The 27,272-nt window shown below is 37.0% G+C and overlaps 1 protein-coding gene across 6 annotated transcripts in view; it reads right to left on the bottom strand.

Annotated features, from left to right (window-relative positions):
- The window catches only part of RBPMS (RNA binding protein, mRNA processing factor), a 157,449-nt gene that overhangs the window by 76,960 nt on the left and 53,217 nt on the right, over nt 1-27,272 (bottom strand). For all 6 annotated transcript variants that reach the window (XM_032468703.1, XM_032468698.1, XM_032468699.1 and 3 more), the window contains exons 2-4: nt 13,324-13,401; nt 10,430-10,468; nt 9,129-9,191 (exon numbers count right to left, since the gene is read on the bottom strand). In XM_032468703.1, the coding sequence (XP_032324594.1) occupies nt 9,129-9,191; nt 10,430-10,468; nt 13,324-13,401 (180 nt within the window). The remainder of the gene's footprint in view (nt 1-9,128; nt 9,192-10,429; nt 10,469-13,323; nt 13,402-27,272) is intronic.

Below are 27,272 nucleotides of genomic sequence, written 5' to 3' on the forward strand. Positions count from 1 at the left end.
TGGGGGTCTTTGGTTTTAAATAGATTCAACTGGAACCCGAAATGGAGAAAGACATGTGCATGATTAGCTGGATAGAATAGAATACAAGGGAGATGTGAGTGTGCTTGCTGGGCTCACAGGACTTTGAAGGAAGGCCTGAGAATATTAAGGACAACATGGCTATTGTTTCCCTGAGAAGCTCCCAGGAAGGACTGATCAATCAAGTAACCATTTATCATCTTATAATACAAATCAATGGTTAGAAATACTCCGAACCAAGCAGAATTTGGGATTCCATAGAAATTATTTCAAAAATCAGTCTGTAGAAAGGGGGCTTAAGGAATGAAAACCAGTCCTTTGTGAAAGTCATCACCACCACCATCAATATCAGAATTTTTACCATTTATTCAGTGTTAATGGCTTTAAAAATACCAATCTCATTTAATTTGATCCTCTTACTTTCTGTGATAGGCACTGTGAACAGAGCATTAACAGAAGGAAATGTTAGGCTCCGAGACCAACCTCGAATTGGTAGGTGGTAGAACCTGGATTTGAGCCAGGTCAGCCTGACACCTTTATTACACTGCCTCTGACCAGAAAGCTGCCCAGACATGGTGACTGGTAACCAAGAAGACACACTTTCCTTGCTTTCCTCTCAGTCTCAATTTAGAGATTTAGTACCTTTACATAGATACACACTTAATGTTATGCACAAATACATAAAACCACCCTAATATATCAAATACTGTGTATTTTTAATATCAGTGAATTAAAATTCATTATTAGGATTGTGTTAAGTATGTTTGTAGAAATTTGGTGAATATCCCTACAGATAAAACAAGAAGATACAGTGAAGTGTTGGCAAAAATTAACATCTTCTTACTATAGTTACCTAGGACTTTTCTAAGCCTAAAAGACTTTCCTCCATTTGTTTTGTCAGTAATTTATTTAGCATTCTAAGACGTGTAAAATAGCCAGATTCTCTTTCATAACCTAGTTGTTTGCTTTTCTTATTGAGATGTATCTATGGCCTGTAACCTTTAACAGCCTTTCCTGCCTTGTATTCAAAATGAATGCCAAAATTCTATGAAAAATTATACTGTAATCATGTGTAGACTCTACTTTTTACTCCTATTTTTTAAAGTGTAGAAACAGGACTTTTATATTTTGCCTGTTTTTGCTCTTTTGTTATAAAATAACTTTCTGCTTGAGAACGTGACGCAAATTCCTTTCCATCTAAACTTACTTTCATTTCCCATCATACATTTCCAAATTTACCTTTTAAAAAAAAAAAAATTTACTCTCTGTGTTTATTCACCCATTCACTTTTGGGTGATATCTTGTGTTAGACAAATAAAGAATAAAATGGATTTAAATGGTTGAAAATACAAGAGAATCACTGGTTACCAATTTACACTAGAAATTTTCTACCCAACTGCATTTTCTGGGGAAATTACTTGGATCTTTTAAAACATTAATCTTTAAAATTAACTTGCCCACAATGATTAGAAAATTAAAACTTACATCCTTTCATGTAATGTACCACCACTTAGTTTTTCAAATTGCTTTCTACTGAAACTTACCAGTACATTTTTAAAAGATATTTTTAGTCTTAAAAATATATTTCATGATTTTTCTATATATATTAGCCTTTTAAGACAGATTTTATTATTTTTAAGATTCTAGATTAGTCAGTCTAATGTTCACTGGAATTGTTTTCTTATTCCTCCTATTCTCACGTTTATAATGTATTAGATAAACATTTCATATTCTAGAAGTACTCTATTTCCTCTCCTCTACTTATTTTTACATGTATTAAAAAAAACCCTGGACTGTTTGTGGTTCTCTCATTTAAATTTTGTGTTTCCATGTAATAATCATTAAAGTCTATTGAAACAGCAATAAAAGTTTGCATTTAATTATAGAAAGAAAATACTTCATGCTGTGTATGTGTGTAAGGAAGTAAGATTATAATTGACAATTGTCCTGTCAAAATACCCAATATCACTCGAAGAGAGTTAAGTCCTACCCCACTCCCCAAAGCTTTAAAATGTTCCAGTGCGTTCCAATTACAGAGTAAGACAAAGGATTTCAGCTTGGTCCACAATCAGAAACATTAAGCCAGCGTGTGAGGGAGGTCTGTAGCCCCTTGTCATTATGACGGTATGATCATTCACTAAAAACCAAAAGAGTGATTTTACAGCAAAGACAGTGATTTAAATCACCAAAATGTGCTGCACTGAAGAATGATCACTAATGCAGATGGCCTAGAGAGTCAAGACCTTTGGTTCTAAAACTAGCTTGGCTTCCTTAGCAAAAAAGATCCTAGCAAATAACTCATTCTTTGCACTACATGTTCCACAAACACTAAGTATTTTCTACTTTCATTTACAACAGGGGCAGAGATTCTCAGCATTTCTGAAATACCTGAAGAACCACGGAGAGGGGCAAGGTCAATACAAGATAGCATTTTTAAGAGTCTAGATAAGTTTAAACAAGTAGATCCTCAAAAAAGGCCGCAGTGCTAAGTCTGAGGGCAGTTTCACACAGCCATGTAAAATTTGATGAACTATTTTACTGAGAGAAGAGCTGGGTGAACTTGAGATTTCCACATATACTTGTCACTGGAGTACACATTGGTTTATAAATGAGAACCTGTGGTTCTTCCTGCCTATTTCCTTGGGGAAAGGATGAAGCTAACACTTCCGGCTACTTTTCCTTCTTCAAATTTCCTTAGGATTTCCTTCCTAGCATTTTATTTTCCACTTTCCTATGTGAATGCTCAGGAGATTTAAATAACCTACTTTTCTTCAGGCGAAGACTGGTAATTTAGCAAATTCCTGACATTCATCTTCATTTGCTCTTTCAGAACAAGACAACTTTTATTTTATGTGCTGCACCATTATAACGATCCAAAATTGCAAGAAAGAGCAGAGCACAGCCCCTACACCCACTCCTCTACTGCTCCTGCAAAAAGGGCCTATTTCAAATTTCTTTTAGGGGGCTAACTGGACTGTCAAGCCCCACAGAGCATGCAGTGGTTGAAAAAAAGAGAAGAGTCCAACAACGGCACCATGGCGGCTCTGGACTGGCAGAGGCATAGCCCCCAGCCCAGTGACGTCAAATGGCTGCTTTAAAACTGCAAGTCAAGAGTAAGCAGTTATAAACAGATTTAACAGATAAACACCAGATCAGACCCATGATCTCATCTGGCAGCCCTGCATATTTCCCATCCAAAAGTCCCAGCTGGGATCACACTAATTGGGCCTCTTCAACCACTCTGAGCAACAGGCTAAGAGAAATTTAGGGAGAAATTTTTGAAACTGATAAGAAACATATTGACATGGTGCCTGGTGAGAGGGGAGCGGAGATAGGCCATCTGGATGCTTGTGTATGTGAAAAGTTTTGTTTAGTGGAAATAATTCACCTAACTCACAAGCTGTACAAATATTAAGATCAAAAGTCCTAACTTTCGCAAACTGTCAGGAAAACCTCTGATACAGGAAACAGACACTGTCGTCCAGACTTCTTTTAGACTAAAGCCAAACCATTGTTGCGTGGCTAGTACCTGTCTCCAGTGCCCTGGTATCCCTCTCTACTCAAGAGTTGTACCAGCACTTTACAGCTATGTCTTTTGACTAAGAAAGTATATTTATGGTGTAGTTCACATGTAGAGCATTTGTAAGTCTTTTTGCTTGATTTCCCTTTAACACTTTTGGAAATGAATAATACTATTTCACAGATGAGAAACATGGTATAGGAATAATGAATTAATTATATACAAGTGTTTAAAAACTCAGCAGTTGGAGAGCTCAAGCTATTCAACAAAACTGAAATTATGCTGGAATCTTTGTGATAAAAATAACTATAGTGTTTGTTTCAAACCCAGAAATTTATGGAGCTGGAGAAAATTTTTAAGTTTTCCTGATTACATCACTTGTTTCTTTCAACGTGTGAAATTATCAAATACCTTATCAACACGCTTTCTTAAAGTTATTAAAGATTTTTCTAAAATTTCTTTTTACCACACACACTATTGAATAAATTTCTTCAATAACCAATAAATAATACTGTATATCCTCCATTTCTCTTCATTTTCCACCTATTAACTGCCACCTTTCTGCTTTTATCTCTTTAATACAAAGTCTGTTTAGACCTTAAGAAAACACCTTTCCTTCATGTTTTGCAAACTGTATATAAAAGAATACAAAATCCAAGTCTTATCTTATTAAATGAATCATCCAAGGGTTGGGGTTTTGCCTCTCTTCTTTCATTAACAGATACACTATTTAAGAGTAACACTGTTCCATTAATTAGAAATGGCCATCACAGAAAAGAAATGTTACTAATCTCCATTCAGAAACACTATTTTAAGTCATGTGGGATTCCAAAAGAACCCAAATCTACTACTGAAATTAGTCAATAAGTATTTATCAAGAAACCAATGACCACTTCACATCTACTAGGACAGCTGTAACTTTAAAAAACAGAAAATAACAAGTATGAGAACAGGAAAAACTGAAACCATCATACATTGCTTGTGGGAATGTAAAATGGTACAGTCAATATAGCAAAGTTTAGAGGTTCCTCAGAAAGCTAAAAATATAAACACCACATGACTCAGCAATCCCACTCCTAAGTATATACCCAAAGGAACTGGAAAACAGAGACTCAAACAGATACTTGTATACTAGTGTTCATAGCAGCACTGTTCTCAATAGCCAAAAGGTGGAAACAACCCAGGTGTCCATAAACAGATGAATGGATAAACAAAATACGGCATACCCATTCAATGAAATATTATTCAGCTATAAAAACGAATGGTGTTCTGATACCTGCTTCAACATGGATTAATCATAAAAAACATTATGTTAAGTGAAAGAAACCAGACCCCAAAGGACAAATATTTCAATATTTAAAATAGGCAAATTAACAGAGACAGAAAACAGATTAGAGGTTACCAGGGACTAGAGGAAAGGAGAAGTGAGGAAGTATTGCTTAATGATTCAAGTTTCTGTTTGGGGTGATGAAAAAATTTTGGAAACAGTCATGATAGTTGTACAACATGGTAAATATTAACACTGAATTGTACACTTAAAAATCATTAAAGTGTCAAATTTTGTTATATTTTATAATTAAAAAATAATGTAACATCAAAAACCATTGAACTGTACACCTTAAGTGGGTGAATTATATGGTATGTAAGTTAAATCTCAATAAAGCTATTTTTAAAAGGACCCAATAGACTTGGGGTGCAATGATAATTAGAGATCACTTAGATCGGTGAGTCTAGATTGTGAATATAGCAAATTATTGTACTAGGCTAAGTAATGTTTAGCTGTGAAGGCAATTTATAGTAATATACACAGTTTGATTGCATGAGATTTCTCTAGTTCCAATAAAATAACGTATAATAAAGCCTATGATAAAACCTAGGCCAATAACAACTATTTAAAATTAGAGGACGAGGGTTATCAAACAAACTGGCACATATACTCAAGAGGCCACACACAACCTTCTAAAGTTCTTTAGATGAACAAATCCCACCAAAGTAAGACACCAACAGAAGACAATGCCTGTTATGCAACTTTACACAAGCAGGACCAGGACAGGCCTGTGGATCTTAAGTATTCACTACAAATTATTCTTATTTATGAAAACACAATTTCAGCTACACAACAATGGCAATATGGGGGTCTTCACAGTTGGTAGGAATAGCCAGAGATGGTTTATTCCCACCTCTGCTCAGGGTCCTCATCCCTAGGCCTGCTTTGCTTCCTATGTTTCTTCTTAAAATTTCTACTTATCAAAATTCTGCTAGGTTATAACTCTCACTGTCAATGTATTTGATTTTCATTCCAAAATGATAAACGAATCCTAAAAATAATTTGATAATTTGGATTATCAGCTCCCCCTTCCATTAGCATGGAAAATTGAACAGAAAGCTGGTACAGAAACTACAAACGTGTGTGAAGGATAAAGGACAGGTCAGATATTTTGCTATTGGGTTAAAGAATGGATGGAGTTTCTAATCATGTGGATTAATGGGGCCATAGATAACCTGAAAGTAAGTCTGGGTTTGGGTTATTTTTAGCTTAATTTGGCTTAGTTTGCGAGTTTTTGCTACAAGAACAAAATATACTGAATTTACTTTAGAAGATTTGACTAACCCCCTGATAAAAGTTGTGTTACCACTTAATTCAATCTGAGCATGTTTTTCCATAAAATTATCAAATCGACTAAAGCATAATCCAAAAATGGAAGAAAATGGATTGAAAAATCATTTAAAGTCATTTTGGGAAGACTATTAATACTAATAACTGAACTAAACATTAATCAAGACAGAAATAACAAGAAGGAAAGCTCTAAACATGGACAAGTGGTTCAGAACACTGTAAGCTGTTCTATACGGAGGGACTTAATGAACTGAGGCTTAAGTTTCTTAATAGTAGAATGAAACAAAATATTACAACATGGAACTTTCCCCCAAAGGAATGCGAGGAAGAGCTTTTAAGAGAAGTCTGGATGAATGACATGAGAGGAGAAAATTTTTTAATAGCTATGAGCATCGTATGTTTTTAATTCACCAATTAGAAAAAATGATCCTGAAAGAGCAAAATGTGTTGGGTCGTGGGGAAGATGTGTCAGCTTCATGATTAAGTACAGCATCCCGAATCGGCCCATTTTCTCTACAGAGAGAAGAAACCCTGGCTCCGTGGTCACGTACCAAACTTTGTAATGACCATTTGTCCTGGACAATGTGAATTAAATAGTCTGTCACTGCCACCAGGAAAAATGCAGCAACATTCCATGGACCCAGCAAGCAGCAAGATGGTATAAAGTAGACAGGACTAAGACACAGGAGTGTCTAGTTGTAGGTTTAAACCTACACTTCCTGGTTGAGCCATCCATCCTCTCTAGTCTCAGTTTCCTTAACTATAACAGTAGGACAGTTCTAAGGTACAAAAACCTAATACTTTCATATAAAATTTTAAAATAGAGAAAGAGATCAACCAGGAGCTTAATAAATGCTCTAAAATCAGAGGCAACCTCTGAGCACAAGGGAGCTCAGGTTTAATACTCCACAAGTAAATACTGAGAGTTATCCTTAGGTCCACAGAATAGAACAGAACTGGATCTGTTGCACTTGGAGTTCTTCCCACGTTATTAACACATGAGCAACAAACAGCATTAGTGATTAAGGGAGAAGGTGCTGCTAACGGAAGCTTGCTGCCAGTGAAAAGAGCTGAGCACAAGAACTGAACCTAAAACCAGACTTCAGGACAAGAGAGCACAACGATGTGGGCCAGCTGGCATGGGGATGGGCACCTCTATCACCGTGTAACAGCAGGGCTCCAAACCTGTTGTCTGTACTGATGTAACCCTCTGCACTGAGAAAAAGGGAAATGATGTTTGCTATACTCTGCTTAGTAAGGAAAGGAAATAGTTTATGGCCCTTTAAAACTCTTAAAAAACTTCATCAGATGAAACAGGTCACTATTAAAGCCTACTGTTTTTCCAACAGCGGGACAGTGACCTGTGTTGTCATAGAGCTGAGACAAAGCAAGGCGACGGAAGGCCTATTCTGTGAACAAGCTTCAACTGCTGTTATTCCTGTATATATTAAAAACAATGAGGAAAAAACCTGGTGAAAACGTCATCTAACAGCTTTAAAGGATCCAGAATACTTTCGCATTTAGAAAGATGCCACCTGGTTAGAATGAAAGAAAACACTGCCTAAATCGAAATCACAGTCTTATTTTCAAGTTTAAAATTTGGTTATGTTGAGAGGATTCTGATTGTATCTATGTAATACAAAATGGTTTTATAATTTTTTTGCATCAGAATATTCAATTATACACTGTGCGTCGGTACTGTTGAAGTAAATAACTGGTTTACATTTTGTTCTGTGGGAGAGGAACAGAGTAAGCAGTTACGCTGACTAGAAGGTCACTTATCCAAATCCAAAAAAATTCTGAGCAGTTCGGAGCTCCTGGATTCCTAAGATGTTCCTGTATGCTTTTACGAAAAACCAACAACAGTAACAAGCAAACCATTCTTCTGAGAGTGTACACATTTTTTTTCCTCAAGCTTAAAAACCTTTCAAGACCATGTCACTATGACACTATCACGCCAAGTAAACAGACCCCTTAAGAGGCCCTTTCCCTTAGGCCTCCAAGTCATTAGACTGGGTCTCTCCTACAGCCCTCCTCAGCATGGGGAGCCTTAGTCTCCAGGCACTCAGAGCAGCTGGCAGGGCACCTGTAAGGTTCCACAGCGACACAAAGGCCAGCAACACAGAAGCCAACAGTCACACAGCAACCAGTCAAGTGGCCATCTGCCTTTTAAGAAGCACCCCAAACACTTCTGGCAGCTTTCATCAACCATCACTTATAGCTGTTTAGGCCAAGTGCCTGGAGAAGGATGCAGCCAGACTCTTCACTGAGACGCCTCACTTAAGGATCGGCCCTTGGCTTCCAGAACTAAACTGTGTTTCCACCTTCTCTGGGCTTGGTTCTCCTTAAGTTGTTTTATTTTTTTTAATACACCAAAGGGGAAAAATATTTGCTAAAACAAAGCTAGTAAAAGGCTAAAAAAATTAGCAGACAAAATGCCTACAAACCAAATACAGGTATCTCTATTCAATTAGAGTTGACTATCATTTATTATATCACAATGCAGAATGTCTTTTGGGAAAGCCATATATGCAAGTTTCAAATCAATCAGAATAAAGACTACGACTTGTTTTAAAAAAAAAATCCACACACCTAAAACAAAAACCTCATGTGATAAGGAAAGCCAAGACTGTGATCTGTTCTTGGCTTAGGCTTAGCCATTGAGAGCATAATGATGGCCTAACTAAACTGGACACCACCCTGCACGTGATTGAGTTGAATTAAAGTAAGACCCATGTTAGCAGGTATGTTGAGTATTACAGTAAAGCTAGAGAAGAGCCAAGTGTTATTTGATAGCACATCCAATCACAATTCTAAAAGGCAAAAAATATTTTTAGAGGGCTAACTAATGACTCCCTCCCTGTTAGACTGAGCTGTCATATTCCTGCCATTTGATTTCCTATCCAAAGAAGTTCTATTACTTCCTACCACCTCATAAGGAAATTCCCAACAATTAACACCATTAGTACTTACATTCAAAGCATTCTTTGCAGCTTCTGCTTCTGAACGACTGTCAAAACTGACAAAACCTACGGGCTAAGGAAAGAGAAAAAAATATGAAGGAAAACAAATCAGAGGATGCCTATTTTTCTGGGTCAAAAGTGATGTCAAATTGAAGAGCTAAGATATAGAAATGACCACAGGCAATGGGTAGAAATAAGAAAGCCAGCCCAGAAGAATGATGACTCAGTGGCTTAGCCAAATTTCTAACATGAATCAAGGGGATTGTGAAGGTGGTTCTTCAAGGGCACAGCTGGGGATTAAGAGAATCATAAAAAAATCTAGAAGGGGTTGGAAGGTGAGCAGCGGTGAACAAGGGAACAGAGGAAAACTTGGGTGGAGAGGCTCTACTTTCCTAAATCAAATTCACTGTACCTCAGTTTCTTCATCGTTTAAAATGGAAAGAGAATCGAATCACCTTTTGGTACACTGTAAGTGCAAGGAATATAATGACACAATGATAAAAGCCCTGTCTTCTCACTGCATGATCAAAATTATATAACCTACATTTTAATCTCAAATCACAAAGGATGCCTTTAAAAAAGTCTTGTGTTCAATTAGTTGTAAACCATATTGTTTCAACTAAAGAGAGAGGGGTCATAATTCCTTTGGACTCAGTATCTTTCAGTCCAGAAGGATGGTTGCAATAGCATATTTCTGATGAACCAGAGAATACCTTACTGATGAGAAGTGAAGAGGTAAGCACCCTGACTGCTCAGCCGTTTAAAAAAAAAAAAAAGCATACATCTAAAAATCGTCAAGACACTTGCGGGCACCATCAGGGTTATTGATTACTGCCTCCACTCTGCACCTTCTGTGCCCCCTTACAAACCTGGGATTCTGCCTGTGGTTATTAGGGGTTTGAGAGACAGTGTGATTCTTCACCATTCAAATACTCATACTGGATTGTGATAAGTTTGCCTGTTAAAGTTTATAAAAAATAGGAAAGAAATGGCAATAAAAGTGAATTTGGATAGTAATTAATAATTTCTTTTGAACATACAGTTCTATCTTAATATAACTACGCTGGATGCATTATATTTGCCTTCCTTGGGGATAGTCCCAGACACCCTACCTGTAAACTATAGAGTTAGGAATCATTTACAGGTACTAATTCCTAACTGATCTCATCTTAATTTTAGAGCAGCAACAACAAAAAATCAAATCTTAATGGGAATAAAAAAAAGAATGTCAAGCCCTAGTAACCTTCTGAAGAAAGTCAATCCAAACTTATTGTGGAAGTGATCATTTATGTGCAAGTATGAAATTCTTACCTGCTTAGATGTGAGCTTTATAAGAGAACCCTCGTAGCCCTGAAAAGAAAGAACCAAAATTTAGACCAAAAAAAGTACTAGGGGAAAAAAGCAATTATAAAGCATCTTGCTCAAGTGAAAATGAGTCCTTTTTGACTATGGACTAACTCTTCTCACAAATGCTTAAGTTAACTGGGGAAACAAATTTTACATACCCACACACCCACAATGTATATCCTGTTTGGATACTTGGGCCCAAGAGAAATCAAGTCCCAAAATTCATGCACTGATGTTCCTTTCCTCTATATATATTTTCATGAAATTACGCAATGGTAAGAAAATGGTGTCTACGACAACAACAGGTCCTTTTCATTTTACAGAACAAGAAGAGGGAAGGGGGCGGGGGGAACTAAATGAGGAAGGTCAGAGTATGTGATGACTTGATCATATATTTGCTATAAAACAACAATAAAACATTAAGAATATACTTAGTAGAACTTATTAATGAAAATTTCAAAACTGCCAGGAAAGGTTAAACAAGCAGTCATGCTAAATTTTGTTAAATTCTTTTGCTTATTTACTGCAGCTGTCAGTTTTCATGTTGGTATTCTGATTGGGAGATGCAAAAATTCCCTGCTGGGTTTTTTTTACTCCAGCTCATCCTCCAGGGAGATGGAAACACTCCCTTCCACCCCTCCCTTTACCTTTCCTGGCTCCCCAGGACAAGTATAACAAAGTCTGTTTATTTCTGAAAATAATCAATGGCCGGTGGCTTGCACTGATGGCTGACACAAGAAAGGAAAAAACACCACTTGACATGATTGACCACCACACCTATCAGTACAGAGACAGATTTGCAGACGAGGGTCAGCCTCCGGGGACTTTAATTAAAAGAGGGTTGTTAGGAATGTACCAGGGTCCTGACTTTAGCGTTGGGGTTTCTGGGCAGGATGTTGGGATTGATTCATACTCCTATCTTCCCAGCAGAGAACTATGTTACCAATTAGCTACTGTAAACATTTTACCTCAAAGGCCTTGAGCTCTTCTGGCCAGAGAGGTCATGATTCACAGCCCTGCCTCTTCCTTTTTCAAGGTGTTCTCACTCTCTGAAAAACCTGAAGGTTTAAACACCCTGAAGGTCTTAGAGGCAAAGGACAAATGGATATTTCACTCAAGTAAAAGATCACTGGTAGGGATATATTATCCTCTCAAGTCACAAAGAGAGACGTAGTATCACATAACAGTTCAGAACAGGGATTGCAGAGTCAAACTGCTTGGGTCTGAATCCTGGCCCTGCCATTTATTATGTGTATAAACTTGAAGAGAATTTATTCAACTGCTCCAAGTTTCATTTTCCTCATTTGAAAAAAAATGAGGCCAATCCACGTTAAAGAAATGTGGTGAGAATTAAGTGAGATAATTCATAGGGGGCTTGATGCAAAGTCTCTCTATACACATATGAAAACGTAATTATTTTGTCCATTAATAGGATCAATTAGCTTAAAAAGTCCTCATCCTACAAAAGGGACAGATAGTTAAAAAAAAAAAAAAAAAAACAACTGCAACCCTGCAGAAGAAACTCAGGAAATTCTATAAAGTTGGCACTCTCCCCACACCTTCTCTTTCTCTCCCATTTCCTCCCAGCTAACCTCATGTCTAACCTTTATTTCCCTCTGTAATGTCATCATTATTGTTCCATTAAGAAGATAGCTGTCAGAATGGAGTTACGTCCACTATTACGTGGTGCCTTTTTGGTACATAAGCTAGATTCTGTTTAACCTTCGTTGCTTTAACTGGCCGCTCAACCCTCCTCTACCCTCTCCTACCCAGCTGTTTTCAGGGCCAGATCCTCCCCACTCTCCCTAACAAGCTACATACTGTCCCTCGACATGTCCTGCCTCTGTGGCTGGGGTCCTGCTTCTACCAGGATGGATCTTTAACTAGAACTCAAGATGGTCTATCATGTAATCATAAGTGTGGCCCTGGCCAGGCATTGCTGCTGACATGTCCTCAGCTGACATAACCAGCTCAGACATAAGCTCTTAACTTATCATAAGCTCCAGGTTCATTCCTTGAGGGCTAAGGTCTCCAGCCCACATTTTGCCCAGTCTCAGCTTTCTCCTATCCTCCAAAGGCTAACCTGCAAGGCTTCTCCTTAGACCACGGTTGTTCCAGATTTAGTTGAATTTCTTGTTAAATTTTCAACCCCAGCAACATTAAGTATCTCTAAAGTACTTTAGTCTTGATAGTCACAATGGACAGAAAATTGCATTAAATACTTCACTAAGCACCAGGAAAGATTAGCCTCCACTCATACCAAACAACTCTTTAAAATTTTGTTTTACTATGCTTGAAACTTAGGGCAGCCTGCCTATGGAAAACATAATGGTGTTAGGTTCCTAGTCTAGTTCATAAAAGTTCATTTACCCTGTTACGTCTTCAAAGAATATTATCAACAGCAGTATTTCAACTCAAAAGGAACCTCCTCGGAATAGGGTTTAACTTATATTATCGTATTTGAAATATAGATACGTAAGTAATTGATAATATTTTCCGGTGACCTGTACTCAGAAAAACAACCCCAACTGGCGAAGGACAAACAGGGAGGACACTAAGGCTGTTGTACGCAATAAAACAGAAACAGGTGCATGCCCATGTCAGTGAGAGACTGCTTCAGGTTAGCGGCTGGGAGGACAAAAGGCAGTCTCAGTCTTTCCTAAGTGAGAATGTATTAGAACTGAGTAGTTAAATCTCCTTTACTCACTAGCCTTTTAAAAACATGACTTTATAGGGTACTTTCTCAAACATTTCATTTCTTCCTTCAAAAAGCCCCATGAACCTTATACACACACTTTTGGTCTTTTTTTTTTTTTTTTTTTTTTTTTTTTACAATTTCTGAAAGATACAACAGGTACCTTAAATGGTCTGAAAAGCAGATACAGCTCCCGAGGTTTGATATCCAGAGGGAGACCACTGACAAAGAGAGTCCGGACCTGAAAAATAAACATGAGAAGAGATCAAGGGCGTGGACAAACTGAATAGCTCAACTGAAATCCCAAGAACCCATTTCTTCAAATATTCCATGACGCCTACCTAACTCACGCTCTTTCCTGACACAATGAGTGCTCTAATGTTAAGGTGCCACTGAGCCAACTCTCGAGTATCTGAGTGGGTTATCACAGTCAATCACTGGTAGCTGATTTAAATTTACAAACTGACCTCTCCATTTCCAATTAGCCACTGCTTGGTTCCAAAAATGTGAGGAAAAGAGAGGGTCCATAATTAAAATATTAGCTTAAGGAAAAAAAAAATGTCATGAGGACAGTAAATCTAATACTCCTCTGGACTAATCAAATGAACATAGAATGTGGTTCAAAAATAAGATTGAAAAATTTTTGTTTCCTCCTGACTGTCTTGGCCATTGTGTCCCACATTGGCATTGATAATTACAATAACTTTAATAAATGCAAAAGTTTATTAAACAATTGAAATGCATCTAAATAGTAGCCAGATGCATAACTCTGCATTTGTTCAGTTCCAAAACAGCAGAGCAGAACTCACTGACCTATAAGGCCTAGGGTACAAATGTTATGTATTTTTGATGTGTCTTAAAATACAAAACATAGATTACTCTGATCCTTCCAGCTGTAAATGTGTAAACATGTTGGCATCTGAGTTGAAACTTAAAGGATAGAATTTCCCACGTAGATATAAAAAGGTGAGATGGGGAAAAGTCACAGGCAGAAAAAAGAATTCACCAAGGCAATGAAGAGGGGGAGACCACAGTGTATTCTAGGAGAAAAGTGAGCCAAAACTGAACAGGGATGGAGGATCAATTCACCGGGGCATCAAGTCATTGGCTCAGGAATACGGTCTTGATTCAGGAGGCAAGGAGTAACCACTGAGTTATCACCACCAGATTTTGTTTCTACTTGCTTATTTGAGTCTGTTTTGTGTACCTTTAGTCAGTTCCCCCTCCTCCAGCTTTCAGATAATAGTTGACATACAACATTATTTAAGATGTACTTTTTGATCTAATAAACATATATATATATATATATATATATGTATATGTATATTGGAAAATTACTACTATAGCAGTAGCTAACACCTCTATCAAATCACAAAACTACCATTTCTTTATTGTGGTGAGAACATTTAAGATCAACTCTCAGCAACTTGCAAGTATATAAAAAACAGTATTTTAAATATAGTCACAATGTTGTGCATTAGGTTCCCCAGAACTTCTTCAACTTCTAACTATTTTGTACCCTTTGACCAACATCTCCTCTCTTTTTCTCTTACCCCTCAGCTCTTGGTAGTAACCATTCTACTGTTTTTATGAGTTCAAGTAAGTTCATGCCGACATTTTCTATTCCTCTTCTCTAAATCAAGCTCATACATGATTGAGTTCATTAGAAATCACGTTGCTCAAGGGGAAAAAAAAAAATCAATGCTCAACTGTAAACCACATATAATTATGGAAGGGTTTTCCTTCGTGAGAAGTAAGGAGAATATTTGTTAGAATCCTAACACTTCCCATTGATTCTGGCTTGAAGAAGTACAAACCAGCAAGCAAGACCCTTTTTATTGGTCTAGTACAGTACATGGTACAGTGTCATGCATACCATTTGCATGTAGCTGTATAATAAACATTATGATAATGTAAACAGCCCTAAAATCATGAATGCCTTATTTATATTTTAAACAGCTGTACTGAGGTACAACTGACATATAATGATAGGTTTTGACATATGTAAAACCTGTAAAGCCATCACAACAGTCAAGATAATGAACATATCCATCACCCCCGGAAGTTTCCTTATCTCATGCCCCTTTAATCCTCTTCCATCTTGTCCTATTATTCTCATTCCTTGGCAATCACTCATGTGCCTTCTGTCACTATGGATTAGTATGTATGTTCTAAAGTTTTATACAAATGGAGCCATAAAGTATGTATCCTTTTTTGTCTGCCTTCTTTCACTTTGGCATAATTCAGATTCATCCATGTTGTTGCATATTATCAACAGTCTACTCCTTTTTACTACTGAGTAGTTTTCAGTGGTATGAATACATCAGTTCATTTGTTCACTTGTTTATGAAACACGGGGGTTACTTCTAGTTTTTGGCCTTTACAAATAAAATGACTACGAACATTCATGTATTGATGGACATAAGTCTTCTTTCTTCTTGGGTAAGGAAATGGAATACCTGGATGAAATGATGGGCATATGCTTCAGCTTTTTAGAAAACTGCCCTTCAATTCCTTGTTTTATGGCCCAGAACACAATAAATGTTCTGTGTGTACTTAAACGTATGTTCTGTTGCTATTGGGTGTGGTGTTTTCTAAATTTCAATTAAGGTCAAGTTTGTTTTTCAGTATATCTTTTGCTCCCCCTCTGCTCCCTCAGCTTTGCCAGTGATAAACACTCTTTCCAAGGAACTTTCTTTATCAAAGCTACTACTGCCGAATTACTAAGAACTGCCGAAGACACAGGTGATGAGGGAATCTTGCTATCCAGTGTGCCCTGTCTGCTCTCCATAACCTTCTTCCCACAGTCCAGAAAGTGAGCACCATCTGTTCTACCTGGCTGCTCTGGCCAGGACAACCTGGACAGAGAGGGAATCCCAGCTCCCACTCATTCAGATTTTGCTGAGTGTCCATTATGTCTAACAGTATACCAAGTGCTAACCGGATTACAAAGACTTCCATGGAAATAATAAGCAGATTCTGTGTTTTAAACACTAGAGTACCATTTGTCCAGCAGGGAAGCTTGGCCATGTGACAGGTATCAATTAGGACCTGAGGAGTTAATTCAGTAAATGAACTACAATTTATAGTAGTGTTCTAAAGAAAGGCTTTAGAAACCTGCAAGTCAAATAATTTATCAACAAAACCCACTAGAAATCTGGGGGTTATCAACAAAAGATTACTAGATATAAATTAAGGTCCCTCTACATTCATAAAATGTATTATCCTGCAACCAATAAAAATGATGTTCAGGGGAAAAGTACACATAATTTTAGTTTTATCCTGTAAAACAAACAGCCAACACACATAGGTATATGGAGAAGAGGAAAAAATGCCTTCTAGGATATATATTTCAAAATGTTTACATCTATATGGTTTAGCCCTGAATAACGGAATAAGTAAAATGGAAAAAATACTCGTACTTTCTTAGCTTATTTGTACTTTCTATCTTTCTAAATAAGCATATTTTAGAGACTATAAATTTATTGTTAGGTTGAGAAATGCCTAGATTTTTAAGTTACTTTGCTTTCTTCAGGAAACCATAAATAATGTCAATATTTATATCAATAAAAATTGAGAAGTTTAGGGAGAAAATTTTTTTATGTAAGTATTTCAGAATTAGAAGATTCTTATCCTAGTGTCTCAACAGGAAAACTCCTACGTGTTTTAAAAAAAACCTGCACTCCTGTTAGGCCTGTTTGTCAATCACCCATGAATAAACAGAGACTCGCAGCCACTATATTTTGTTCATCAAATTAGAAGCAACTAAGATGTCTGGTATTTTATTTACATGTGGACATGAATTACATTTCTTAGGATCTTACTAGTGAAGTGCATTATTGTCTCAGAAATCTGCCAGGCTATCTCATCTTTCACTGAAGAGATATCCTCTCCTCTGATGGAACATAAAGACTGACTAGGAAAAATAACTCAGATACTTACAATATGAATTTATAAGTATAACTAAAGGTCTCTTAAATCCAAGTGCTTGGAATCTATGTGTTCTGAATCCTTTTTAGACCTTCTTAGACTAGGAAATTTCATTAAGTTAAAAAACAAAAAGAAAAAACAAACAAACAAAAAACTATGGATAATGAATGGAAAAAACCTCTTTCTGAATATCTAATTCACGCTTTTCTGTGGTGCCACTGGGACCTAGAATCAAGAGGATGTTTTAAAACACTTTAGTTCCCTACTCGTCTCACAACCAGTTGTTTTATCTGAGCCATTTGAAACAGCAAAGCACTTCACGGTTTTGCCTTTGCTATGTCTATGGAAATCTCAAAGGTAAGACATGATTCTTGCTTGCAGGGAGCTTACTGTCACTGATGGAATATGCAGCTTTCTGTGACAACAGAAAGTTTAGCTCATTTAGAGAGTAACCAGTTAGAACACCAATAGTGAGATTAAAGTTTAAGACAGACGTAAATCCACGATCAAAAACTCGGAAAAAAAGTGCCCCAAGACAACAAATGAATGATGCCAAATGAACTCTATAGCAGGTCAGTCATTATCCAGGGCAACCCTTAATTTAACAGCATTGTCTACGGACACAGATGTACCTGGCACTATGCCTTCAGCACCACAGATGTTTACTTTATCAGACACACAGGGAAACTCAACATTTCTTAGTCAAGGACACAACATGCCTCATATAAGTTCAAGACATGAAGCTGCTGACAGCTTTATCCCAAAGGGGCGCTAATGGATTCTGTAGATGTACCTCCAGCTTCATTTCTACCCCAACAGGACTGGAAGAATAAGTGCCAGGAGAAATCGGCCTGTGCCGGACAGTGAGAGCAAGGCTCTTCTTGGCTCAGCCATTATCAACCTTCCCGCAGAGGCTACAATTACATTTTGGATAAAACTGTGTGTTCTTTAACGGCACTGTCAGCTCCCACGGGGAAAGACAAGCCACATTTCAGTGACTGACTTCCAATTTAATAAACTCTAATTCAATAAGGAGAGTCATCATGTCACTCTTGGGCTTTCCTGGCTAGAAAGGCCAAAACAGGCCTTGAAATGGAAAGGCTCTCCCTCTAACGAAGAGCATGCATTATCTCGGAGGTAATCTAGTATTACAATAAAAGCCAACAGACAAATGCTTATTAATTTCAGCGCACAGTAGAGAATAATCTCACACACTTTTCAGCAGCCACATCCGGTAAACACCACAATGTCCAAAGACTATGGGCATTTTCTGTGTATGTTTTAATCGTTTATAAAAAGGTCTTTGACATCATCTCTAGCTGTTTTGATCTGACCTCTTGAGGTTCCTCTTAAATTCATAGGATTGGGATAGGCAACTTCTCATTTTCTAATGACTCACGAGTAACTGTGGATAGTCACTCATTTGAAACATTCTAAAACCCACGGCGGGTGCTTCTACGATCATCTATCCTCTGCAAATTCTCTCTCCATCTATCCACATTCTCCAGAAGCTTTCAAATGTGTTGTATGTTTAAATCATTCTTTTGGAGTAACCATTCTTTGAAACACGCAAGCGGATTCCCAGATAAAATATTTCAAAGGTCATTTCAGAGTGTCAGGGTGCTTTTGTGGGTGGTGTGCAGCACAGTCCTAGGCACATGGTACAAGTAAGTATCCCACTTACTTGGGAAATAGCAGTACAGTTACAACATCAAATGAGAAACATGACAAAAAGGCAAAAGAGATTAACGTTATAAGAGACAGGTATTTGAACAAAAAGAGAAATGAGATGAAAAACAAGGGAGGAAAAGAAAAACAGACTGAAATCACAACAGACCTAAAAAGTCATGAACCGACCACAAATTCAGGACTATGCACCCATTAATAAGGAGAGAATGATTAATATATGGATATTAGTAAAATCACATTTCAACTAATGATGACTGAAACATACTTATATGTAAGTAAGTCCAATCTCAACAAATGTAAATAAGTAATACACAAGTCTGAAAAGACGCTCAAACTCTTGCAAATTTAAAATGGTGAGCAAACATCTGTAGCTAATGACATAGAACGAGGTTCCTGATTATTAAGTGAAAAAGCAACACCAGAAATTGCCCATAATCCTAGTAATTCTTTCAGTGTTTTTATAAATTAGTACATGCTCAAGTTAAAAAAAAAAGTACTGGAAGAATGTACACCACATTAACTATATGTTAATAGTGAGGAAGGAAGGGGGGATTACAGAGAACTTCCAAGTACTTATACATTCTGGTATTTAAATACTTATTAAGCATCAACTATTTCTTTGAAAAAAGAACAAACACAAGCCCAAATGTATCTCCTTTCTTCAAAAATACAGCCCTTGGGTCCTGCCTGTCCACTTCCATCCTCAGAAATAAATTCTCATCTTCCTGCCTGTCCTTGCTCCACAGGGACAAACTTGATCTACTAGAAATATATATTCATGTATCTTACTTCACATTTTAATTCTGACCATGAGTCAGTGTTACTTCATACCTACTCTAAAAATAAAATCTAACTAAAAGAGGGGGCACCAGTGACTGTAAGGTAAGGGCCAAGAAGCAGGACCATCCATTCCGGCTTCAGTCAAATGCTAGCTCTGTAGGACAAGAAGAAAGGAATCACTCACTCTCCGACATCTAAGGAAGTGCCATCTCTCTTCTGAGACATGAAATACAAATGTGGTTTCAGGGACAGTAAAGTTAAAGAGAGGGGGAGAGGGGAGAGGGGAGAGGGAGGGGGAGAGGGGAGAGGGGAGAGGGAGTGTGTATGTGTGTGTGTGTGTGTCAGCATAAATCCCAGAGAGCTGTGGCCAGGTCAGGGGGGATGTGTGTATTCCAGAGCCCTCTAAGTTTTACACACTGGTTAAATTATTTTATTCTTTTTAAATAAAGTGTGTAAATGGATTTAGCTCTTTGCTTTTTCTATAAGCACCAGCTGAAAAACTAAACTGCAAGACTGAGCCCTGCTGACGGCTGCTGGTCCTCTCAGTTCCAAAGAAAGCTCTACTGGCCTGCTATGATTTCCCATTCATATCTTGCCACCATGAAAATGGATTACCACAATCATTAAAATGGTCTGCCAGGCATTTAATTCTGGTTGCAGCTCAGCAGAAACTGACCAGCCTTTGGTCAAGCTACAGTTTCTTCCTGGCATTGGCTTTAAGATGGAACAGGTGGTCAAGTTCTTTTTTCCTGACAGTTGACCATCTATTGGACTTAAAGACTTGCTCCCTTTCTAGCCTGGGTAGGTATGTTTTGGTTCAGGAGGACAGGTTGCTACAGACACCAAGGACTAACTGACAGACATAGGATAAAAGGGTCACTATGCTGTTGTTACGGACTCCCAGGTTTATTTGTTTTAAATGGATAATTGTTCTAACCTTTCTAAAGAAAAAAAGCCACATACCTATCTACAATGCACACTTTTGTAGTTTTGAGGGATCCACTAGTGTTTGCTCTGGGTGATATTCAATTAGTTCGCCCTATCTATATAATCAAACTTATACCTTTATTTAAGGCCAACAGAAAGCAAGGTCCCTTTGCCAAGATGATCTAAAAATTGCCATTAAGTATCAGGGAAAGGAGGAAGACTTGTGGGAGCTCATACGGAAGAAAGAGAAACACCACATTCCATAAACTTGTATGTGCAGGGCTCAGAACATGCACAGGAAGGTGGGATCCCACGCGAGCAGTAGGTAGACCATGTTCATTCTTTGAGGAGCCTATTGCAGGCCAATCCAATGTTGATTTATAATCGGATGGTCTCATAATCTCTCACCTTGTTAGGACTTCTTAAAATCAAAGTCTAATCTAGGCTATCCCTCGAGTCTGTTACATTTCTAAAAGGATAAGACATATCAAAAATTTCTAGGGTTTGAAACTGCCCAAGTATAGGCAGATGTGTCTGTACATGTAAGCATTTAACCACATTATTATGAAAATTCCTTAGTGCTATCAGACACAAAGGAAGGTGGGTACCAGAGGCAAATCAGGAATTTAGAATTTGAATCAGCCTAAATAGGAAACTAGATATGTGTGTGTGTGTGTGTGTGTGTGTGTGAATTTAACCTCATTATTAGGAAATTCAATGAGTGCTGTCAAACACAATATATGGTAGCCAAGTCCTTAGAGTTCAACAAGAACTTCCTTATAAAGGCAGAAAACTTTACCCTTTAACACCCCACTCTGGCTTCTCTTAAGTTCCTTCAGTCAACTTTCTTATGGCTTTTTCTGTTTAAATACTGGTTAGCCAATGAAATCTGACTCTTCATCCCATTACACTGCACTGCTTATGTTGTTAAAACATGGAGATTTTTAAATGGATAATTAATCCAGTGTATTATAAACGGAAGTTTGCATTCTAATGCCCTCAAATGCAGCTATCCTTAGGGTTTTTTTTAATCCTATAGAGTACTCTGAAATTTAATGTCAAAAAAGATCTCCCAGAGAAAAAGGAATCCTCCTACACAGCTGGTGAGAATGTAAACTGGTATAGCCGCTATGGAGAACAGTATGGAGGTTCCTTTAAAAACTAAAAATAGAGTTATCATATGATCCAGCAATCCCACTTCTGGGAATATATCCAGATAAAACTATAAATGGAAAATATACAGGCACCCCAATGTTCATAGAAGCACGATTTACAATAGGTAGGACATGGAAGAAACCTAAATGTCCATCAACAGATGAATGGATAAAGAAGATGTGGTGTATATATACAATGGATTACTCAGCCATAAAGAAGAATAAAACAACGCCATTTGCAGCAACATGGATGGACCTAGAGATTATCATATTAAGTAAATTAGACAGAGAAAGACAAATATCATATGATATCTCTTATATGTGGAATCTAAAAAAAATGACACAAATGAAATTATTTACAAGCCAGAAATAGACTCATAGACATAGAAAACAAACTGATTACCAGAGGGGGAAGGGGTTGTGGGGGACAGATAAATTGGGAGTTTGGGATTAACATATACACATTACTATAGATAAAATAAACAACAAGGACCTACTGTATAGCACAGGGAAATGTATTAAATATCTTATAATGACTTATAATGGAAAAGAAACTGAAAAAGAATATGTACATGTTTAACTGAATCTCTTTCCTGTAAACAACACTGTAAATCAACTATACCTTCAAAAAAAGAAAAGAAAAGAAAAGATCCCCTGGGCCACCCATAATACCGACTTTTCCATGGCCTAACAAAATGAACTATAAGCAAAAACATGAAAGATACTATCAAAGTCCCAAGACCTCTCTCCTGCATAGTTTGGGTGACTGTCATTTTACAAAGGAGATCTGTTAAAAGTCATTCCACCTCTCTCAAACTACATAGTTCTTCATGGTCACTTAAAGTACCTGGAAAAAAATGAGCAGTGGCAGATTACGGCCCCAACACTGCCCAGGGGTCTAATATATTTATTGTCTTTGATAAAAGTAGTGAACAAACCATCTGAGGAACCTTATTCCACTGTCGACTTCAGCTTGCAGTGCATTCTTAATAACCACCCACAACTCATCACGGTTCTAACAACTACAGAAGGTATTACAATCGCAAAACTAAAAAGCTATGAAAAAAGGTTTGCTTCCCAATGTTTAGTCATGAGAAACTACTCAGTACACACCTTGAAATTCTTGATGCCAGGTCAGTACACCTTCAAAATGAAAGTTCTTCCCCACATGACAGAGCATCCCAGTAATTGCTATCCCAGTAGATGCTAAGTATCTACAGAATGAACTAAATAAATGAATATAAGTTTAAATAACAGAACCAGGAGTGAGGCATAAAACAGCCATATAATTCATAATATCCAGATATGGATGAATATGAAGAAATAAAGTCACTGGACTTTATTTAATACGCATTTAAAAGGTTAAGTACTCAAGGCAGTAAAGCATATGTAGTAAAAAAAAAAAAAAAAGAAAGAAAGAAAGAAAGAAAGAAAAGAAAAAAAGAAAAAAGATTCACACAGAGGAGGTGCCGAGATGGTGGAGTGGAGAGACTCACAGCTCGCCCTCTCCCACAAATACACCAAGAATTACATCTACAAACCCACTGAATCACACAGAACATCTACTGAACTCCGGCGGAGCATCTCTCGCTTTGAAATACAGAAGTCTCACAAAACCGATAAACAACAAGTTCATACTGTATAGCACAGGGAACTATATTCAATATCTTGTAGTAACTTACGGTGAAAAAGAATATGAAAACGAATATATGTATGTTCATGTAAGACTGAAGTACCAGAAATTGACAACATTGTAAACTGACTATACTTCAATTAAAAAAAAAGAAATTCACACAGAGCTGGGATTTAAACCCCCAGTTCTCCTACTAGCTATGCATGAACCAGTCACTTAACTCCTCCATTCACAAGTTTCCTCATCTGGAAAAAATCAAGACAATAGTGGTAACCCACTTGTGGCAGTTTTAAAAATATGTCCACAAAATCTTCAGTACTCCTCCCTTCACAAGGTAGACCCTAATCCCCCCTACCCCCAACGTGGGCTTCACTTAGTAACTCACTTCTAATGAACAGAATGGCAGAAGTGACACTGTATGAATCCTAACAACTGAGTCAAAAAAGGCACTGTGACTTCCTCAGTAGAAGATTCTCGAATCATTCTCTCTGGGGGAAGCCAGACACCATGTCATGATAATATCCAGGAAGCTCCATGGGGAAGTCTACCTGATGATGGAACAAAAGCCACATAGGCAAATCATCTTGGAAGCAGATTTTCCAGCCCCAGTCAAGTCTTGAGATGACTGCAGCCCCAGCTAAAAATGCCTTGACTCCATCCTCATGAGCTAGATCCACTTAGCTAAGCCACTCCTAAATTCCTGACCCTTAGAAATTGAAATAATGTTTGTTCTTTAAGCTACTAAATTTGGGGATAATTCCTCACACAGAGTTTTCGCAAGGATTTAATAAGCTAATAGATATGAAATGCCTAGAGTTCAGTGCCTGGTTCATAGTAAGAGCTCAGAAAATGTCACCTATATTAAGGTGGTTTACAACATTCAAAAAGATGCATTTTCATGCTCCAAAGGCAACTCTAAGAGAGGCAGAAACTGACAGTATTATCACACAACTGTTACACACGGGCTTAAAGTGGGTGAGAGAAAATGAAAATAAGTTTGCATAGCAAAAGGAACTAACACGCATATGATAAATTAATCTATTGCCAAAATTATGAACCCCACAAGTGTGGCTTGAAGTCCCTTCACTACCCTCTTTCTACCTCTTTAAAAGCCATGAGCACATCCCATCCTGACCAGCAGCCCAGCCTCCTGCTGTTAACACATCCTCCTGCTGTTAACACATCCTCCTAGACTCTTCTCCTTCCTCTCCTTGTTCAACTTTTGTCACATCAGGAAGTTCTCTTTTCATTTTATTTCTGAGATTTAAAAAAATATCAAGGCTGATAGGTTTAAATATTCCTATCAAGGAAAAGTATTAAGAAAAACGAAAAAGAGTGTTAACAAATTTTGAAGTGGTTTTAGGCAAATCATCAATCTCTTAAAATCTTTAATTAAACTTGGACATAATAAAATCTGTCCTCTTCCTATTTTAAAGGTAAAATTAAAAGTATGAATTAACTCCTTGATTTAACATTAATATTGAAGGTATATTAAAAGTACATTTTATTCAATTTTATAAGACTTGATCTGTTTAATCACTACTTTTTATTGTGTATGATATTTTAGCTACCTGATACGTCAATTAATGTCCATAACTCATTAAATCATCCATTTGAGTAATATTCATACCATACTGTATCATCACATATGACACAAAAATGATGACAAAACCAACACTGGTAAGGATGCAGGGAAACCAAATCTCTCATATAACACTGCTGTCTTTTCCAAACTGAAAGTGCCATTACCATATAACTTAGTAATTGCACTTGTGAGCAGTTATCCCAGAGAAAAATTTACACTCACACAAAAACCTGTACACAAACATTCACAAATGCTTTATTCATAATAGCCAAGAACTGGGAATAAGCCAGATATCCTTCAGTGGGTGAATGGTCAAACTGTGGTGCACCCATACCATGAAACACCACTCAGCAATAAAAAACTAACACAAGTAACCTGGATGAATCTCAAGGGAATTATGTTGAGTGAAAAAAATCCCACCAATTCCTAAAGGTTACATACCACATAATTCGCTTCATCTAACATTTTTGAAATGACAAAATTAGAGAGATGGAAAACAGATGAGTCTCTAGAAGTTAGGGACAAAGAGGGAGGGAGCGAGGGGTGAGGAGGAAGGTGTATATTATAAAGGCAATAATGACAGGGATCCTTGTGGTGGTGGGAATGTTCTGTATCTTAACTGTGGGGGTGGATATACAAACATACACATGGGATAAAACTGCAGAGAACAAAACACACACATGTAAAACAGGGGAAGTAAAAATAAAATGAGGGGATTGTACCAAAGTCAGTTTCTTGGTTGTGATATTATGCTATAATTTTACAAGATGTTATCATTAGAGAAAGGGCACACAGGATCTCTCTGTATTCCTTCTTAGAACTGTATGTGAACCTACAATCATCTCAAAGTTTAAACACATTTTTAAGTGTACATTTTTTAAAACTTTGACGTAAGTAATTACATAAACATTAGTCAAGAGATTTCGATCAGCTGGTAAAACTAGGCAGTAAAGCTATAATGTTACGGATTCATGTGCACTTCTGTTTTAAAGCACAATCAGAAGATTGTTTTCTCCTATGAAATTTTTACTTGATAAGATTCAGTACTGCAAAAAATATCAAAATGAAATAAATATGATTTCTTTAAAAAAGTATATTTTACTCAACTTATAATTTTCCTGATTTGCTCAATTTACCTCTTATTGTGGCATATATCTTAGTGATATTCTATTTTAGTATCTATACCTCATTCAAGATTCATCTCAGATGATATGGAAAATAAAAATAGCAAACATACAAATTTAAAATATTTTAAACTACTACCAGGGAAAAACTTGGAGGATTCAAGGCCTATGAAGCACACAAAGCACAGATAAACATCAGGCTATATTTTGTATTAACAGGGCTTTTGTGAGCTCACTAAGAACCACCCACTTTTCTAAACCTGTTTCTACATGAAAATTTCAACCAATATTTGTTTGCATTTAAAATACCACAGGACTGAAATACAAATTTTTAAAATACAACCTATTTTACATTGGCTACTTCCTCTAATTCATTAACTAGTCAGTTTACATTCAACACTGCAAAGCCCAGTGCTTATAATGCATTCTTCCAGTAAAAGAGCACACATTGATGTTTAAGTTTAGATCACCTCCTAGCTTTTCCAACATAGGAATTTTCAATACTAGAATACATTCCAAATATTTAGGCTATAATTTGTAATCTCCCAGCCCACTACAGGAACTACCTCTCTACTGGGATATATTTGTTTGATTTAATAACCACCTATAATCATACCTGTCTTCCATTTATGTGGTCATATGAATCAGGTAATATTAAGTTTATATTTTCCTTATGTGTATGTGTGACTATGTAAAGGGATACAGGTATCAAAAGAGTTGGCATGACTTACAAGCAGGACTGTCTGTGCTGGCTGGGAGCACTGAAAGACATTAACAAATGTCAGAAAAGAAATGGTGAGGTTTGAGGCTGAGAAATAACCTAGAGTAACAAAAGTACAATATATGCTTTTCAAATAGGTCTAAAATATTTAAAAGCTTATTAGACATTTAATCTGTGTTCTACAGCACAGTAACTTCTCAATTTCTATAATGAAAGGGAAAGACCACTAAATTGAAACTAGTCACTTAAAATCACATTTGTGCTTCAAAACTAGCAGTTGAGGACTTGGGCACTGGCCTCAGTTTCCTTATTTATAAAATGAAGGTGTGGTAGTTGATCTCTAGGTTCCATCTCAACTCCAAAGGTACAGTGAAAGGAAAGGCTCTGTAAAGGCATACTGGGGTCAAAGGACATCAGTCAAGACCTAGTTCATGCCACTGAGAATTTCTCAATCAAGCCATTGGAATATATGTTTCATTTTATATTTATATATTTTTAACTGTCTACTTTTATTTACAATAATAAAGCAGAATGTTGTCTTAAGCCACAAATTTAAAAAACCCAGGAGA

The sequence above is a fragment of the Camelus ferus genome, chromosome 26 (genome assembly GCF_009834535.1).
Source record: "Camelus ferus isolate YT-003-E chromosome 26, BCGSAC_Cfer_1.0, whole genome shotgun sequence".
Classification (NCBI taxonomy): Eukaryota; Metazoa; Chordata; class Mammalia; order Artiodactyla; family Camelidae; genus Camelus; species Camelus ferus.